General features: G+C 44.1%; 1 protein-coding gene across 1 annotated transcript in view; it reads left to right on the top strand.

Annotated features, from left to right (window-relative positions):
* The window catches only part of FRMPD3 (FERM and PDZ domain containing 3), a 97,353-nt gene that overhangs the window by 30,541 nt on the left and 47,642 nt on the right, over positions 1-19,170 (top strand). The window contains 4 exon segments of the mRNA XM_007992499.3: positions 7,328-7,432; positions 11,622-11,729; positions 14,566-14,697; positions 16,156-16,275. Of these exon segments, the coding sequence (XP_007990690.1) occupies positions 7,328-7,432; positions 11,622-11,729; positions 14,566-14,697; positions 16,156-16,275 (465 nt within the window).

Raw genomic sequence — 19,170 nt, 5'->3', positions numbered from 1 at the left:
TGTGTTCATAGCAGGCACTTGGCATCTCATGGGTGCGAGGAGACTGCTACCTATTACAGAACTCTTGTCATGTTAAAGTTTGATTACCACTACTTCCAGAAGACAACCTCCTAATAGGTCCAGGATGTGGCCTAGGAATCTGTATTTAAAAAAAAAAAAAAAAAAAAAAGACACTGGACCAGACAATCTGCAAGTCTCTTTCTATTAATAGCTCCTACATTCTGTGGCGGATAATGGCCTAATACCTACTCCTACATACTGTGGCTGGTATTTTTTTTTTTTTTATAGAGTCTCTATCGCCCAGTCTGGAGTGCAGTGGTGCCATCTCAGCTCACTGCAACCTCTACCTCCTGGGTTCAAGTGATTCTCCTGCCTCAGCCACTGGAGTAGCTGGCATTACAGGCATGTGCCACTACACTGGCTAATTTTTGCATTTTTAGTAGAGACAATATTTTGCCATGTTTGCCAGGCTGGTCTCGAACTCCTGACCTCAAGTAATCCTCCCGTCTTGACCTCCCATAGTACTGGGATTACAGGCATGAGCCACCACACCTGGCCTGGTAATGGTTCTTGACCCTGTTTATCCATTAGAACCATCTGAGAAGCTCTGAAAACTATTAATACTCAGTTCTGATTCATTCGAGCAGCAGAGACAGAAAAAAAAACATAAAAATATTGATACTTGGGCTCTTGCCCTGACTCATTGAATTAGAGGCTCTGGAGATGAGACCCTGGTATTGGTTTGAAAAGGCTCAGCAAATGATTCTGATATGGAGTCTCTCTCAGATGACATTTTCCTTGTAAGAGTGACTCATAGCATGGCAGACAACTGGGGAGAGGGGTCACAGGAGTTCTTTCCCAGGCCCCCTCAAACCATACTGCATAGATAACCACTTAATAAGCTTCTGTGTATTTAAGGGTGTTTCTTAATCTTTGAATTACCAACTAGTCCTCATGACTGACTGGATATTTATTAATCTTGAAACCCTTAGACCTTGGCACACAGTAGGTAATCAGTAAATATTTTTAAACAGATAAAGTACTGGATTATGACCAAGAATGACCCTGATAAAGCAAGCACAGACAATCCGTTTCAAATGAAACCCTAGTTTTCTGGTTCTGAAAACAGCCTGTACTTAAAGAACTGGAATCCCCTCTGCTTGGAGCCACCTGCCTAGAAAAAGAAAGCCAAAATAATGGGAGCCACCTCAGAAAAACTGGTTTTCTACAGAGCTTCCTGACATATAGTGTTTGTCAGATGGTAGATACTCCAACCATATATGCTGAATTAATGAACTAATTCATTATTAATTTTAGCAATCAACTAATAGATTTTATGCCATATCTACTATGTGCTTGGTGCTAGGGGGAGACCTATTAACATAAAATGGCATCTCTGCTTATACAGCCTGGTTGGGGATATGAGTGATGGCAGTGTGGATTAACAGGAGTACTATAGGAAATCCAAGAAGGGGAATTGAGGAGTTGGGGAAGGATTCAGGATAAAGGTAGAGTTTGAACTAAACTGTAAAGTGATGGCATTTAGCTGGTCAAAAGGACACTGTAGACCCTGAAGGATGGGGACAGGGAGGAAACAGCGTGAGGTGGGTCCAGGAGTGATAGCAAGCCCAGTGTGTGCAGGGAGCTGTGGATAGAACCATCAAGTGCAGCAAAAGGTGATCTTGGAGGGGTGGTTAGAGAGTCAGGTGTAGTTTGTGGCGGGCTTTGGAAGTCAGGCAGAGGATATGTTCATGTCCAGGCAGTCTTGAGTGTGGGAAGGAAGGCCCCCTGGTTCCCTTAGTAGTGATCTGGTAAAGCCAGGATGACCCTCCATTGTCCTAGGCTCCCACAGTGGTTGCTATAGTAATTGATTATAAGTAGGCTCAGGTGTCAAAGGCAGTGAGCCAGAAGGGCGAATCAGTCAAAGCTTCAAGAACCTGAGTTTCATTTTTTTCAGTTACCAAAGCAGGGCCCTATCTTGCTCTAAAATATTTGGCCCTATACCTGACTTTGGTCAAGATCTGAGTGATCACAACCCTGACATCTGTACTAATACAGACACCAAATTTTAAAAATTGTCAAAAAATAACCAGCTGCTGAATTCTGCACTGAGGGAAAGGCAGACTCTCTTCTGTTCCTTATTCCACCAAGCTGCTGGTTTCACAGTTGCTTCAAGGGGCTTGCAGTGGCCCCAGAGGTACTTAGCAATTCTAGTCCCATGTTTCAGGCCAAAATTCATTTTAACCAGAAAGGGTGCCTGTTGCAAAATGAGATTCTCAGCTGCTTGGAGAAAAAAATAGGGTCAGTGAAGAGCTCAAACATTCCAGCCTTAAGGTGCTCAATTAATGTATGCCTAATGGATTGGGATATCTTCAACAATGTTGATTTCTGGGCCCCACTCTTCCAGAGATTCTAACTTTTAAAATCTGGTATGAGCCTAGGCATCTGTGCTTTAACAAGCACTCCTCAGTGATTCTTATCATCAGGCAAGTTTTAAAAACAGCTAGTTAGTGCATGGTTATGAATTAGTGCAGAGGTTGGCAAACTGTTTCTCTGAAGGGCCATATAATTAGTATTTTAGGCTTTGCAAGTCATATGTGGTAGCACGAAAGCAGCCATAGGCAATACATAAATGAAGATCATGGCTGTGTTCCAGTAAAGCTTTATTTACAAAAACAGGTGGTGAGCAAGATTTGGCCTATGTAGGCCTGTAATATGCTGGCCCCTGAAGTGTATTATGCCTTCCTACTACCTCATTCACATTTTGACCAGGGCCTTTCCAATTCTCAACATTGTAATACAAAGGAGTGCCCCTAATATTACAAACTTCAAGCCCCACAGCTGAGCTTCGAAGATGCTTTGGGACAGGGAGGCCTCTGAGAGACCCCTCATATCACACTGCAAAGCAGGCCTCACCTGTGTCTGAGCATAAGGCTAGATGTGACTCCATGACATCTAGCAGAGACCAGCTGGCAATGAATGAGTCACCAGCATCAAGGCTAAAGACTGAGAATAGGATGGAATCTTAGAGACCGACAGGACAAGGGTCAATGAGGAATGAAGTATAAACAAGCTGAAAATAACTCTGAAACAGACACCTGGAAATGATTATAATCCCTGAAAATATTGGCAATTTCATTTCCTCCTTTGTGGTTTGTGCCTATAATTAACTGAATCTTTGGTTTTTCAGTGGTACAAACAGAAACTCACTAGGACAGGATCTAATCTTGCATCTTTGGTAGGGATAGCAAGGATGCCATCCTCTTCACTGTGGTGAATACATAAAAGGATACCAGTTGGGGTTCTTCATTTGTTTGAGTCCATTACATAACACCAAGGTAGAACCAGAACCAGTGGATGAAAGATCAGGAAAGGACTCCCAGCTTTAGCCTGCTGTGGGGGAACAATCACTAAGCAAAGGCTCAGGAAACCTGCGTTCTGGTTTCGGCTCTGCTACTCAATTATTTCAATACTTTGGGTAAAGTATATCCTCTTCCCAGGCCTCCATTTCACATGTGAAAATGAAGGTTGAGCTGCATGGCCCATTCAGGTCTCTAGAGATGCCTTGTTCTACACACTGTGCCACGCAGTCATCTGAGGGCAGATGATGGCAGAGAAGAGAGGTGACTGTCAGGTAGAAAGATTCCCCTTGCCTCATGTTTGTGGCACCTTGGTAGAACTTTGGATGACTGTGGAGATGGAATCAAACACAGCTGCCTGAGCATAGCTACAGATCTTTCTATCTATCTTGCCCCTTTCTCTTGCTTCTGCCTCAGCCTGCAGTCCCTGCTCAGGATTGGAGCACCAGGCTATGCAACACACAGAGGCATTTATCAACTCCATGTATAATCAATACTGTAATCACTTTCTGCAACGATCTCCAGCTCTGGATTTCATTGTGCTATATTGTCTGCTGCCAACAAATTGCCCCTTTGGCTCAGGATGAGAAGTCTAAGGTTCCTTTAGCTCAATGGTTCTTAATCTTGGCTGCATTTGGAAATCATCAGAAGCTTGAAAAAAAATACTGATGCTCAGACCTCACCCCCAGGAATTCTGATGTAACTGATCTGTGGTGGGCCCTGGGCTTCAGGATTTTTAAAAGCTCCTCCCAGCATTTCTACTATGCAGCCAGGACTGACACTCACTGCCTGAGTTCCTGCTGGACTCAGGTGAAACACGTGGTTTTTTGCAGTCTCCCCTCTGTGGGAATGAGATTGCTGGCTCTGACGGAGAACACAGCTGGGACCAGGGCCCAAGACACAATGAGGACGTTTGTTTCTGATGTGTATCTTAGGGCCCTGCCCTCCTGTGGCTGATCTGGTAAATGAATCTCAACTGCAGTGTAAATGGTAGATAATAGCTTAATGTATTCCCAGCTGGCAGGGACCTTCAGGGCCTTAACACAAAGAAATTCCTGATTGTAAGACTTGGGCTCCATGGCAAGGCCCATAGGGGTGGTGGTTTGAAGTAGCCCCAAACCTGATTCACTCCCTAGTCCTCTTCATCTCAGTAAATGGCAAGTCCATTCTTTCAGTTGAAGTCTCTCTTTTCCTCACTCTCATATCCAGTCAGTCAACATAGCATCCTAACTCAGTATTCAAAATATATCCAGAATTCACTCACTTTTCGACTCCATCACTACCATCCTAGCCCAAGCCTCCATCATGTTTTAACCATATTATTGCAGTTACAAATACTGTACTTACCCCCAACTGGTCTCCATGCTCTTGCCATTGTCCTCCTACACTCTGTTTTCCACACAGCAACCAGAAGCTTCCTTTTAAAATGCACATTAGACTCTGTTCAATCGAATCCCTCTAGTGGAGTGAAATCCAAAGTTCTCACCGTGGTTTACAAGATCCTCCATGACCCAGCCCCCAGCTGCCTCTCTGAGCATCTCCCGTCTTGCTCCTGCTCCATCACACCACTCCAGCCACCTTGGCCTTCCTTGCTGTTCTTCATACACCTCAATTCACCTCAGGGCCTTTACTGTAGTTTCTGCCCAGAAGCCTTTCTCCGGATAGCCTGGTGGCTCTCTCTCCCTCACTTCCTTAAGTTTCTGCTTAATGTCTCGTCCTTAGGTCTTCCGTGACCATCCTGTCTAAAATAGCCTCCCACAGTGGCCGGGCGCCGTGGCTCATACCTGTATCCCAGTATTTTGGGAGGCCGAAGTGGGTGGATCACTTGAGGTCAGGAGTTCAAGACCAGCCTGGCCAACATGGTGAAACCCCATCTTTACCAAAAATACAAAAATTAGCTGGGCATGGTGATGCCTGCCTGTAATCCCAGCTACTCGGGAGACTGAGGCAGGGGAATCACTTGAACCGGGGAGGTGGAAGTTGCAGTGAGCCGAGATCACACCACTGCACTCTAGCCTGGGCAACAGAGCGAGACTCCATCTCAGAAAAAAAAAAAAAATTAAAAATATAACCCGCACAATCCTACTTGTGGATATATATCCAAGGGAATTGAAATTAGTATGCCGAAGAGCCATCGGCATTCCCGTGTTCATGGCAGCACTATTCACCATAGCCAAGATATGGAAACAACCTAAGTGTCCACCATTAGCAGATGAATGGATGAAGAAAATGTGGTATAAATACACAATGGATTACTATTCAGCCTTTAAAAAGAAGTAAATCCTGTCATTTGCTACAACATGTATGAACTTGGAGGACATTATCCTAAGTGAAATAATAATTATTATTATGATAAGCCAGACACAGAAAGACAAATACCGCATGATCTCACTTACATGCGGAATCTAAAAACGTCAAAATCATAGAAGTGGAGCATAGGATGGTGATTACTAGAGGCTAAGGTTGGGAGGGAATGGGGAGATGCTGTTCAAAGGATACAAAGGCTCACTTAGGAGGAATAAGTTTTTGAGATCTATTGCACAGCATGGTGACTATAGTTAATAATAATGTATTATGTATTTCAAAATTGCTAATATAATACCCTCACTACTCCCACTCTAACTCACTCATTCTCTTGCGTAGTCCTTTACCCTGCCTTATTTTTCCTCATAGTCCTTCTTTACTACCTAAAAGATATTTATCGTCTGTCTATCCCTGCTGGAATGGACACTCCATGAGGCCAGGGAGTTTTGTCTGTCTTACTCACTGCTCTATCCCTCATCACCTAGAACAGTGTGTGGCATGTAGTAGGCCCTTGCTAAATTTGTCAAATGATTGAATAAATGCCCCCCACCCCCACCAAAGACAATGAGGATGCCCCTCAGCACGACCCCTGTATTCCTGATTGCTGGGCCATATGGAGCTCAGCAGGGAGCTAGAATCCAAGGGGCACCCAGGAAAGGCTTAGTTTCCAGTGTTTGCTAATCATGCTTCCACTAAAATTGTGGGAGAGTTTTCAAGAACTAAAAGTCAGTCAGGCATGGTGGCCCTGCACTTTGGGAGGCTGAGGCAGGTGGATCACCTAAGGTCAGGAGTTCAAGACCAGCCTGGCCAACATGGTGAGACCCCATCTCTACTAAAAATACAAAATTAGCTGGGTGTGGTGGCACATGCCTGTAATCCCAGCTACTCAGGAGGCAAGGCTGGAGAATCACTTGAACCCAGGAAGTGGAGGTTGCAGTGAGCCGAGATTGCACCATCTTGTCACCATCCAGCCTGGGTGACAAGAGTGAAACTCTGTCTCAAAAAAAAAATTTTTTTTAAATACAAGCCTGGCTGATTTTGGGGGCATTTCTTACAGAATTGGATAAACAAAGTGGTGCAGAGCCCAAAACTAGAAAGCCAGGAGACTTGGGTTAAATCTCTCACATCTCTATTCCCCAATAGTGTAGTAACTGTGGAAAAATCCTTTTGGAGTGCTAGGTCTCCTTTCTCCCACATCTAAAATAGTATTTATTATGCAACTCCTTCCTAGGGGCAGGGCATGTCTGTGAGATGAATAAGATCATTTCTGTAAAATCTTTGGGATGCTTATATTCAGATGTAATAACAAAAAAAAAAAAAAGACATCTTTTAGGTCTATCTCACATTAAGAAAACCAAATATATAAAAACTCAATGTATGTTATTACTAAAGAACTTTTGCAAACTCACCTAGGCCTAGAATATTAATAGTGGGGTTCAATCTACCCAAATTCAATTCATGCCCAGCTGTTTCAGAACACACCAATTATACAGGGAAGCATTTAGCACATTGCCTTGCACCTAGTAGGGAATCAATATTTATTTATTGACTCCTTGATCAGTAATGCAAAGTGTACCTGTACTGGGACATCTTAACTCTGACGTGACAAAGGTTAGGCTTTCCCTAGATATGGAGAACTCACCATCTCTCTGTTCTTTTTCCAGTCCCCCAAATCTGCTTTCATCAGTGCTGCGAAGAAGGCCAAGCTGAGGTCCAATCCTGTGAAGGTTCGATTTTCTGAACAGGTGGCAGTTGGAGAAACAGATGCAGTAAGTATAGCTTTGGCTCCATCTCCTCAGCCCCTGGCCATAATCTGCCTGGCTGTCAAGCTCTTGCTCTGGGGCTACTTAGAGTGGACAGCTTTCCCAGTGGATTAGAGTGGGAGCATCCAGGTGCTGGAGGGGGGAAAGTGGTAAGTGAAGAGGGATATGTGACATCCAGAGAGGCCCCAGGTATTGTGGGGAGAAGGAATATATATATATTGATTCGCTCAAGATCCTTCTGATGCTTAGAGAAATTTCCATCCCTAACGCAGTAGCTTACACTCAGAGCAAGTGCTCCATAAACATCTTTTGCTACTTGATAGAAACAGGAAGGAAGTAATGGCTTCCTGAAGACCCAGGGAATGAGTGGCTGGTGAAATTGAGCTCTCTTCACATTTAAGTGATCTTGCAACTCCACATCTTGACTGGAAAAGGCCATGCAGTGATGAGTGTAGTTACCTAAGGGAAATGATACAGACTCTCATTAAGTCACTAAGTTTTTATTAGGCACCTGCTATGTTCTTAGCACCAGAGGGGAGGCAAAATAAATACCTGTTCCCTGCTACCAGATACCTCTCAGCAATGTTGAGGGGGACAAGTGGTTCAGATTAAGACAATACAAAATCTGCTATTGGGTGGTATTGTTTTGAAGGACAGGTAATATTTGACAGCCCATGCCATGCAGCTGCCAATTTGGGGAGACTTGGCCAGCCACAATGTTTCTTATTGCTTTGGGAGGTTTACATGCAATGAACTGTCGGCTCCAGATGTGCAAATGAGAAGAGGCAGGTGAAGAGCAGAAAAGAAGTGTCTTAAGCAGTCATGCATTCTGGCCGAGTCCCTCAGGAATCTGCAGAAGTTAGTAATATCCCAGTGGGGACGGAGGGGATAGCTAAAACTAACAGGCACTTGTGTGCTTTTGATAGCTGTGATGAGCAGATCTATCTGGAGGCTCTTGGCATTTATGTGCTGAGGCACAGCCACAGTTGTCGGGAGAAGATAGCAGGCCCAGACAGAGCAGGGAAATCAGCAGGGTGCCAGGCACTTCTATATTATTTGAGGTAGAGTTAGTGAGAAGAAGAGATGGAGGACACAGGTGTCTTCCGTCTCCATTTCCCTGACTCTCATTCCCAAACTCAGCCTATGCCCTCCTCCATCTCTGCATGAGGAAGGCTGGCAAACCCAGGGGACTACAAGACCCCACTGGGCAAGCTGTCTGAATAATTGATGGTTGGGATCTGTGTCAATCCTAGAAGAAAAGGTTTAAGAGAAGTGATAATTGGTGAGCAGAGGGGAAAAGGAGTAATATGGAGCCCCTGCAAATCAGGGTGAAATAGACCCCAAGGTCCAAGTCACCAGGAGGATATTTGTGTCCTAAGTGCTTGAAAACGCAGAGGACGTATGACTTGGATTTGGGAAGAATGAACAGGCGCATCCTATCCCATCTCAACATTGCAGAGTAATCCGTCAAGGGCAGGCCACCCAGTGAAGAACTCCTTGCCTTTCTCCCCACTCCCCTCCCCTCTCATCTCTTCCTCTCCCTTCTACTTCCCCTTCTCCACTTTCTCCTTCCTCCACCATGATTCCCCTCTCCATACCTCACAGCTAGGCTACAGGCACAGCTAGGTTATAAGCATAACGATGCCCCCACTCCAGTCTAATCTGAATGCAAATGCCACAGAGTAGCTAGGACCCACCTAGAGTTACTTCTTTCTCAGACAGGCCACCAGGCATAGTGTGAGGCTCTTGTCTGGGTGAGAGACAGACATCAATCTTCCAACTCTTGCTGCACTCGTGAAATTACCTGATGTTACAACAGCACCCTCCTCCATGCTGCCGCCAGTATGGACCATAGCAACCTCATTACAGGTCGGGACCTGGGGAAGTCCAGGCCCAGGTGACTCCAGGCTCTCCTATCAACCCTTTCCTTTTGTGTCCCAAGGCTTTATTAAGCAGCCAGAGCAAAAATAAATCCTGTGGGCATTCCTTGCCAACTCTATTTTTAAGCAAATTCAATTAAGTAATTATCTGAGTCCGACCCAGTGTGCTAAATAAAACCTGCCACCGCTGGGATCTGGGGCCTCTGGGCCTGGCAGGAGCAAGGCATCTCAAGATCAGGGAGGGAAGCAGGGAGTCACACTCTTCCAATTTTATATCCCATCATTTCCCACCTTGGCTTGACCACAGCCAAGCTTGTCTCTTGGCTCCTCACCACCATCAACCATACCCCAACCCAGGAGGATTTGCTTGTTCCTCTTTCCATGCTTTGTCCATGATCCATGACAGTCTCTAGGTCTGGACTGTTCTCATCTGGCTTCTCAAATCATCCACACCCACTGTCTCCTTCAAAATCAAAATCCAATTTGCTTTAAGTAGGAAACTTTAGCCATCTTATACCTGTTGGTTTGATAATGTGTATGTGTGCCAAGTCACTACAACAAGAATTTAAGACTGGACTTAAATCTCCTGTAGCTCTCATAGAGACTTAGCATAGTGCTGGGCATACAGTAGAGGTTCAGTGAATGCCCAGTGAATTAAGGAATCTGGTTATCTCTGCAGCTTTTCCATTCCTATAGAACTGATGATGATGTTGGCCCAGGGAAACGGTTGGGATGAGAGTGATCATTCAGTAAGTGCACATCAAGCACCTACTGCCCATTCATTCAGCAGCCATTTATTGTGCAACAAATGTGTGCCAGGAACTTTGTTTAGTGTTGGGACTGCAAAGATAAATAGGACATGGTCTTTGTGCTCTCATTTCACCATTTGATTGTGAAAGACAAATATCCTTCAAAAATATGATAAAGGTGAGTTTCGGCAACATAGCGAGACCCTGTCTCTACTAAAAGTAAAAAAATTAGCTAGGTGTAGTGGCACATGCCTGTAGTCCTAGTTATTTGGGAGACTGAGGTAGGAGGATCACTTGAGCCCAGGGGTTTGAGGCTGCAGTGAGCTGTGATTGCACCACTGCACTCCAGCCTAGGCAATAGAGTGAGACCCTGTCTCAACAAAACAAAACAAAACAAAATACGGTAAGAGCATTGTGAGAAGTGTGCATAAATTGCTATAGGAATGCATGGAAGGATCAGGTCCAAGTATTTGATGATATTAGACCAAGGCTTTACAGAATACATATTTGAGCTGGGTTTTGAAGGATAAATAGGAGTTTGCCAAAGAGGAAAAGAGAAAGGCGGGGGGATAGCTTTTCTTTCTTTCTTTCTTTTAGAGTCCTCAGAGAAAGAGAACAGCCTTTATTTAGTGAATTTTTATTAAGAATGTCTCAATCGGAGTCAGTACTGCCCACTCCTAGAGAACTTTTGAAAATGTCTGAGGGCCAGGCATGGTGACTGTCACCTGTAATCCCAGCTGCTACTAGAGAGGCTGAGGCAGGAGGATCGCTTGAACTCAGGAGGCAGATGTTGCAGTGAGCCAAGATCACACCACTGCACTCCAGCCTGGGTGACAGAGTGAGACTCCGTCTCAAAAAAAGAAAAAGGAAAGTAAAAAAAAAAAGAAAAAGAAAAAGAAAGAAAGAAAATGTCTGAGGGTGTTTCAGGTCATCCCAATGCTTTGTTGTGCTACTGGCACTTCATGTCTCAGGGTGGGTTGTGCAGGGAGTGGGACGGTCCCTGAATAATGAAGAATCATCGGAGGTATGGAGGTGTGAAAGAGGCGTGGGTACTAGGAATAGGCAGGGGCCAGGTCAGAAAGGGCCTAGGGCGGGGAAAAGGCAGAGCAAAGGTCTTGACAGGACATGATCTTGGCTTGTGAAAAGCCTCAGGGAAAGGGAGGTATCAGGAGATAAGATCAGTCTAGAAGCTTTGTAGCAGGTGTTTAAAAAATGTCAGAGATAAGATCAGGTGGGTGAGATAGAGTCCAAAGGAGGCCTCTCATCAGCCCTTCAGGGGATGTGTAGTGATCCCTATGCTCTGATCTGTGGAGGTTTGAACTACAGTAGAATGTGGGTGCTCCATGATGTCAAATGGAGGGGAGCTTTTGATATGGCTCAGTGTCTTGTTGGGGAATTTGGTTCTGGTCCCCATGTATTATCGATCTGCTCTTTCCTCTGTCTCTGTCCTCCTACACCTTTGGCTCTCTGTCTCCATCACCTTTTCTCTTTTTCACACCCTTCCTCTGGCTTCCTACCTCCTTTTAAATGAGCCCCTCTCCTTGTCCTTTCCCTGCTTGTTCACAGAAAATGATGAAGAAAGAAGCTCTCCTCCTCATCCCCAACGTCCTGAAGGTTTTCTTAGAAAATGGGCAGATCAAGTCATTCACATTTGATGGTCGGACCACTGTTAAGGTACATACAATCTCCTCCCCCGGCCAGCATTGCCCTCTCCAGAGTACACGCGGTTGTGTGTCCTGTGTTCCTCTGAGTCTGCACATAGCTGCTTGCCACTGGAGTAAGGTGGCCTTTAAGTTCTGGATGCTTGTTAGCACAAGGCTGCAAAAATGCAGATGAGAGAAGTTTGCATGCCCAACTGTGTGCTGGTAGTTGTTAAACCGTGTGTGTGCACTTACACTTGTGAACTGCTTTGTGTTTGTGTTACATGGGGTCCTTCAGAAGGGGAACATCACACACCGGGGCCTATCATGGGGAGGGGGGAGGGGGGAGGGATTGCATTGGGAGTTATACCTGATGTAAATGACGAGTTGATGGGTGCAGCACACCAACATGGTACAAGTATACATATATAACAAACCTGCACGTTGTGCACATGTACCCTACAACTTAAAGTATAATAATAATAAATAAATTTTAAAAAAAACAAACAAACAAAAAAAAAAGAACTAAGGAATATGAAGATCATTAAGCCATTTATAAAGCAAAAGTGATTTATATTGATACAATAACACCTACACAAGTTTATGCATAGAAATCAACACAGTCTCTTGGGAGATTAGCTTAGCTATGCATTGCCTTTTAAATAACAGCCTGATCTCAAGCACTGAACCAAGATTTGAAATGTCCAGCCACAGCCCCTTTGGCTATTCTTTTCACAGGAAGAGCAATTACTGAACTGTGATTCTTAACAGCTCAGCCAGGTGTCAGAAAGTCCTAGTGACTTTTCTCTAATCCTTAGGAATAGAAGTGATGATATGATTCACCCCCAGATTCAGCTCTGCTCTGGGACAGAAATATCCATTCCTGCATCTTCTGGACTCTCTCCAGAAAGAGAATGCCATCCCCAGAATGAGTATTTTAATGCAACTAATGCCACCCAAACTGCTGGGCAGCTACAGCACCTGCCCAGAAAACCTAACTTGGTCCACAGGTACCCTGAGGTTCCCATACTGGGACCAAGGCAATCCTATAAGTAAAGAAATTCTTGGGCCAGCAAACGTTTGCTAAGAGGAGTTATCAGGTACTCAGAATGGGTCTTGCCAGTGATTTTCAACCAGGATTGGTGCTTCCCACTCTTAGAGAGCTTTTGGAAATGTCTAAAGGTGTTTTAGGTCATCCCAATGATTTGGTATGCTACTGGCATTTTGTGTTTTAGGGTCAGAGATGCTAAGTGCTCTGCAGGGAGGGGGACAGTCCCTGAATGGAGAAGTTTTTTGAAAGGCTTAGGCCTAGGTGGGTCCCCCAGGGGACCTAGGACCAAAACATACTACTTAGGGTGCCATAGAATGTTCTTTTGGCTATTGAAAGGGGCATGGGAGGGGGCATTGAAACAGAACTAGACCACCCAGAAGGTGCCCAAATGTGCCTTCTCCAGATGTGAATATCGCTTTGTGTCAGAATTCTCCTTGGTGGTTTATTCGTGGCTTGGTATGTCCATTGCGGACTCTGTCTCCATACTGGAGGGTTTAGTGCCCTCTCTTTCCCCTTGGAGGCTTCTTTGAAGTTCTCCCACCTCACATCATCAGTGCCATTGTGGCTTCCAGGTAGCCCTAGCCTTCCAAGACAGCAGTGTTCCCCTCGCTTGTGATCTCAATCTGACTCCAGGAAGGGTGTGCTGGCGACTTATTGGAGTTTTGACAGGCTGCCAAGCCACTTGTCCCAGAGAGGTACCTGGGTGAATTGACAGCCTGGCACAGGGGCTGTTACACTTGTAACACCCGTTGGCAATCGCCGGATTGGCTGTCCACAATCCCAGTGCAGCCAAACTGCAAAGAAAACCTCATCTGTCCCTGACAGAGCTCCAGCAACACTGGCGCCTCTGTGACTACTTGGACAACACAAAGAGATGCTCTGAAGTACCCACCAATTTCCAGCCTAACATTTGAATAACTGAACATCTTTCAGTGTTCATTAAGGAGCTTGTTTGGCAACTGTGGTTGTAAGGATGTTTCATATTCCCAAGCTTGATTCTTTCCAGCCTTTGGGGACTGAGAGATACTGACTCCATGAACACACACATTGGAGCCCAGTGTATAAGCCAAAGTCACAGCAAATCAGTGGCAGAAGTCTCAAAACTGATATTTGTGCAGCCCCTACTGATATGTTTCCAGACACCCTAATATTAAAAGTAGGGCAGCAGAGCAGACGGAACCCAGAAGTAGTCAGATTTATGACTGTACACAAAACACATGACATAGTTCCTCTGCGTGGATACATTTTTCAAGTTGCTAAATTGATCATCTATAAAATCCAGTTATGGTCAAAAATGAACATTTTGCCAGTAACTCAAGTCACTTGATTTAGATTATGAATCCAGAAATAGTATACTTTTTAATCATATAAAAGTCACTTTTGCTTTTATTCATTCCTAAGAGTTGACAGACAATCCCAAGTGGATATTCTGACTTATAAGAGGAGGTGAAGGGAGATCCAACACAGTGCCCGGCACTTAGTAAGCATTTAAAAGATAATGTGTTGAGTGGAAGGAAAGAGGTAGGGAGGGAGAGACATGACCTTCTTTTGCCATATACCTGGCCAGGTGAAATTCAGAAACACCTACCTCTAACCCCCTGCACCTCTCCCCAGGGCCCAGGCCTCTGAGCAGCACTCATGGATCCCTTTACTCATTGTGGATCACAGACCCTGGGCTACCATAAAGGCCAGTGTTGCAGCCTTCTCCTCAGGACTATATTTCTTTTCTTGGTGTTTAATCCCCCCTCCCATGTTTGGTGCTTAGAATAGCTTAGGGCCAGAACCAATCTCCCTCTCAAGGCTCTTTTCTGTCCCACAGGATGTGATGGTAACGTTACAGGACCGCCTTTCCCTGAGGTACATTGAGCACTTTGCTCTTGTCCTTGAGTATGCTGGACCAGAACAGAATCACAAGTTTCTGCTTCTTCAGGACAAGCAACCCCTGGCTTATGTAAGTAACTCTTTTTTCCAGATAGCTTTGCATGTGGCCTCTAGTAGAGAAGACCCAAGGCACTCACTGTCTGGAAAATTTATGATGCTATGCTCAGCCGGTTCCCAGAAGTCACAGTTCTCACCCAAAGCTGATATTATCCACCTCCAGAGGGCTTTTGGCAGTGGCCTTTGTGAGCTGAGAAGAGCATGAAGATCATTAGTCTTGGTCTCTAGGGGGGAAGAGTATGGGGTGATTCACCGCATGGCACCCAGAATGCTGAGATAAGGAGCAGTTGCAAGTCTCCTGTCTCCTGGAAACCCCACATGATAGATTTTTCTGCTTCCTGGGAGAAAACTTGGCCTTTTGCATGAAGGCTGTTATGGAAGGGTCAGGGAGTGGGCCCTACTCAGCCAATTCCCAACTCCCACTTATCCTAGGACAAGTGGGAGTTGGGAATTGGCTGAGTAGGGCCAAAAATAGGCAGCATGTCACCCACATCAATTTACAAGGTAGAGTAGGAAAAAGTATCCGGTCTTTCTAGCCCTCACCATATGGAAAAGGGCTGGGGAAATCCAGGATTGCTGGATAGCATTTCATCAACAGTGAAGCACCAAGAAGTATCAGAGATACAATCAAAGCCAATCAGTACTATCAAGTAGGGTGGGACAGAGTTGGAGAGGAACAGTGGAAGAAATACCTTTTCAGAGCCTACATGAAAGCCAAACAAAACCCCAAATCAGACACAAAAAGATGAAAGGATTTTTGGAAAGAGAGATTCAAGTTTAGCTCTCAGCCAAATGCAATACAGAGACTCACTGGTGGGAAGGAAAGGTTGTGGGCATCCTGCCTGGAGGGAGGCCTAAGCACCTCCCTTAACCCCAAGCAACCCTTTGAATTCAGTTGGTCTGTTGTTGCAAATGGGATTTTAAACTTTTTTATTATGAAAACTTTCAAACATACACACAAGTAGGAAGAATATAGTATCATTAACCCTATTACCCATTCCCAGGTTCAACAATTATCCATATAGTGCCAAGATGTTTCATCTGTACCTTGAAATAATATTTTAAACCTTTGATTTACTCTAATCAGCAATTTACTCTGCTTGAGGCCGAGCCCCTCTGCAAGGTAAAGGCATGAATCCCACAGCAAGAAAAGAGCCTGAGCCATTGCCAGGAGCCCTCCTTTCCTGTCTAGTGTCTTGGGCTTTAGACCCATTGGTTGATAAAGGTCATGTCCTAGATAAGTGATTTGAAATTTCCTATTATTTTCAGTCAGAAGTGTGGAAAAGACCTGACTCCTTACTACTTTCCTCTAAGGGTAATATTGGAATCAGCCAGGTGGGAGACAGAGTAGGAAACAACAGCTTAGCTCTGCCCCAAGCCTCACCTTAAGGAGCCACTGAGCTGCCTGCCTAACACCCCAGCCATTGATTCCAGATCTCTTTTCTTCTCGCCTTTCATCCCTGGAATTCAGGTGGTACAGCGGACACACTATCACGGAATGAAATGCCTCTTCCGAATAAGCTTCTTTCCCAAAGACCCTGTGGAGCTGCTGCGTCGGGATCCTGCTGCTTTTGAGTACCTGTACATCCAGGTAGAGTCTGGCTTGGGGATACACAGACAGACCAGTGGACAAAGAAGCAGGCAGGCTGTTCTGCCATCACAGTAAAGTAGCTATATAAGTTTTTCCAACCTCCAGGTAGCCCTGAAGGCCCTTTCCTTCCTTTTCTGCTACCACTGTAGGCCATGGCCAAGTTGACTGGCCTGGTTACCTGAGCTGGCTGTGGCTCAAAGTCCTGTCTATTTGTCCACTCAGATCTCATCAGTTTTCAGAAGCAAGCAACCCCAGTAACTCTGGCATCCTCACAGGATCCAGTTTAACAAACCCATTTGGATTTCAACGAGTCCCAACCCCCAATACCTAGCTCCAGTATGAGATGATTCCCAATTCAGTTTATCCAGAAACATTTACTAGATACTTACTCTGGGTTAAGCCCTATGCTAGGTACTAGCAATCAGAAGTGAATGAAGAACTGTCCTGGCTCACTAGAGCTTATATGTGCATGAATAAATATGACAGCAGTAGGGTGCAGTGAAGATGAGGGCACTCAGGAAGCATTTTTCCAACTCTACACAAGAGAGATGGTACAGGCTTCATGGAGGAAGTGATATATGCATGCTCTTAGTCTTGAAGAATGAGTGAGAGTTTGCTGTGTAGAGAGATGGAATGGAGGGGGCATATCTAAGCAAAGGGCCTTGCATTTACAAAGCCATGGTGGAATGAAACAGCATGGGATCATGAGAGAACCATGAGTGGTTTTTTTTTTATGGCTAGAGTACAGGATGTGAGGTAAGGGGGAGTAGGGAATAAAATTGGAGAGACAGGAAGCAGTGGTCAAAGGCTTTTGGTAGGCCAAGGCAAGTATAGACTTTATGATTGAGGCTGGGCAGCGGTTCTTAAAGTGTGGCTATTATAGGTTCTTTGCAATTTCATGCTTCCTGGAGTTGTAGCATCAGCATCAACTGGGAACTTGTTAGAAATGCAAATTCTTAGGCCCCAGCCCAGTCCTACTGAGTCAGAAACTCTGCAGGCAAAATTCAGTACTCTGTGTTTTGACAAGCCTTCCAGGGGATTCTGATGCCCAGAAGACTTTGAGAACCTCTGATTTATGATGGTGGTTTTAACCTTAGATGCACATTAAAATTATCTGGGAGGCTTTGGGAAAATGCTGTGCCCCATCCAAGAATAGTTGAATCAAAATCTATGGGAGTGGGGTCCAAACACTGGTGTTTTTTTTAATTCCTCAAGTGATCCTAATGTGCAACCAAAGTAAAGAAATTCTGCAGGAGGGTAGGAGAGCAGAAATGATTAAAAGAGAAGAATAGCCTGGTCAGATGAGCAATTTCAAAAGACCACACAGTGCTAAGGAAGTACACCAGCTAGGGAGCAGTGGCAGTTATCCAGAAGAAATGACAAGGGCTGGAACCAGGGCCATGATGAAGGAGGTGGGATGGGTTTCAAGAGAGATTTAAAGGGTAGAATGGATAGGCTTTAACTTAACGAGTGTCTTGTAGAGGTGGTATCATTCCCCAAGTTAGAGAATACAGGCAATGGAATGGGTTTAGGGAAAAGATGAGTTCATTTTGGGAAATGTTGAGTTTTAGGTGCCCATAGGACATATAACAGCACTTACTGAGAGAAAAAAAAAACTCAAAGCTTCATCTGTCTCTGATGGTGATACCCAGGGAGGTGCTATGAGACATTGTCGTTGTCCTTTTTGACTGTTCTGACAACCTAAAATGTTAGGAACATTTCCCAAACAGCCTCAGGTTCATTTACCAACCTTCCAGGAGGCAATGAGTTGTGGTTGCTCTGTGAATTTTATAAGTTTAGTTCTCATTTTTTTTCCCCTAAATTTCTTAATTCAAGCTTCCAAGGATTACTTTGGTTTCAATATTTTAGAATTTAGTGACAAGATCATGTCCATCCTATCCTTCTGTTTCATGATGATATGGATTTTAGTTGTATTCTTTCTTGTTTACATGTAACAGCTTTATTGAGGTCTAATTGACAAATGATAAACTGTACATGTTTAAAGTACACAATACCATATGTTTTGACCTGTGTTTATACCCATGAAACCATTACCACAATCAAAATATTGAACATATCCAACACCCCCAAAAGTTTATTCAAGCCACTTTGTAATTCACCCCTCCCAGTTCTAGGCTACCACTGACCTGCTTTCTGTCACTATAGATTAGTTTGCAGTTTTTAGAGTTATATAGAAATGAGATCATATGGTATGTACACTTATTTTGATCTGACTTATTTGGCTCAGCATACTGATTTTGAGATCCATCTATGTTGTTGCATGTATCAATATTTCATTCATTTTTATTGTCAAGTAGTATTTCATAGTATGGATGTTCCAGAATGTGTTTATTGATTCACCTGTTGATGAACATTTGGGTTGTTTCCAGGTTTTAGTTATTACAATAAAGCTTCTATGAACATTCATGTGCCTGTCTTTGTATGGACATATGCCTTCTTTTCTTTGGGGTAAACACTTAGGAGTGGAATGGTCTGAGCATATGGTAGATCTATCTTTCTTTAATTTGGTAAAGAAACTGCAATACTGTTTTCAAATGTAGTTGTACCATCTTTCATTCCCACCAGCCATGTATGAGAATTTCAGTTTCTTACATCCTTATCAGCAGTTGGTATTTTCAGTATTCTTTTTTTACTTTAGTCATTGCAGTAGTGCGTAGTGGCATCTCATTGTGATTTTCATTTGCATTTTTCTAACAACTAATGATGTTGAGCATCTTTTCATGTGTTTATTTCATGTCATGCATCTTCTTGGGTGAAGTGTGTGTTTAGATCCTTGCCAGATTTTTTATTGAGTTGTTTGTTTTCTTATTGAGTTTTGAGAGTTCTTTATATATTCTGGATACAAGCTGTTTGTTAGATACATTATTTGCAATT

This window comes from Chlorocebus sabaeus, chromosome X, assembly GCF_047675955.1.
Source record: "Chlorocebus sabaeus isolate Y175 chromosome X, mChlSab1.0.hap1, whole genome shotgun sequence".
In the NCBI taxonomy this organism is placed as follows: Eukaryota; Metazoa; Chordata; class Mammalia; order Primates; family Cercopithecidae; genus Chlorocebus; species Chlorocebus sabaeus.
Note: the sequence above shows the minus strand (reverse complement) of the source record. Positions and strands in the feature narration are given on the sequence as shown.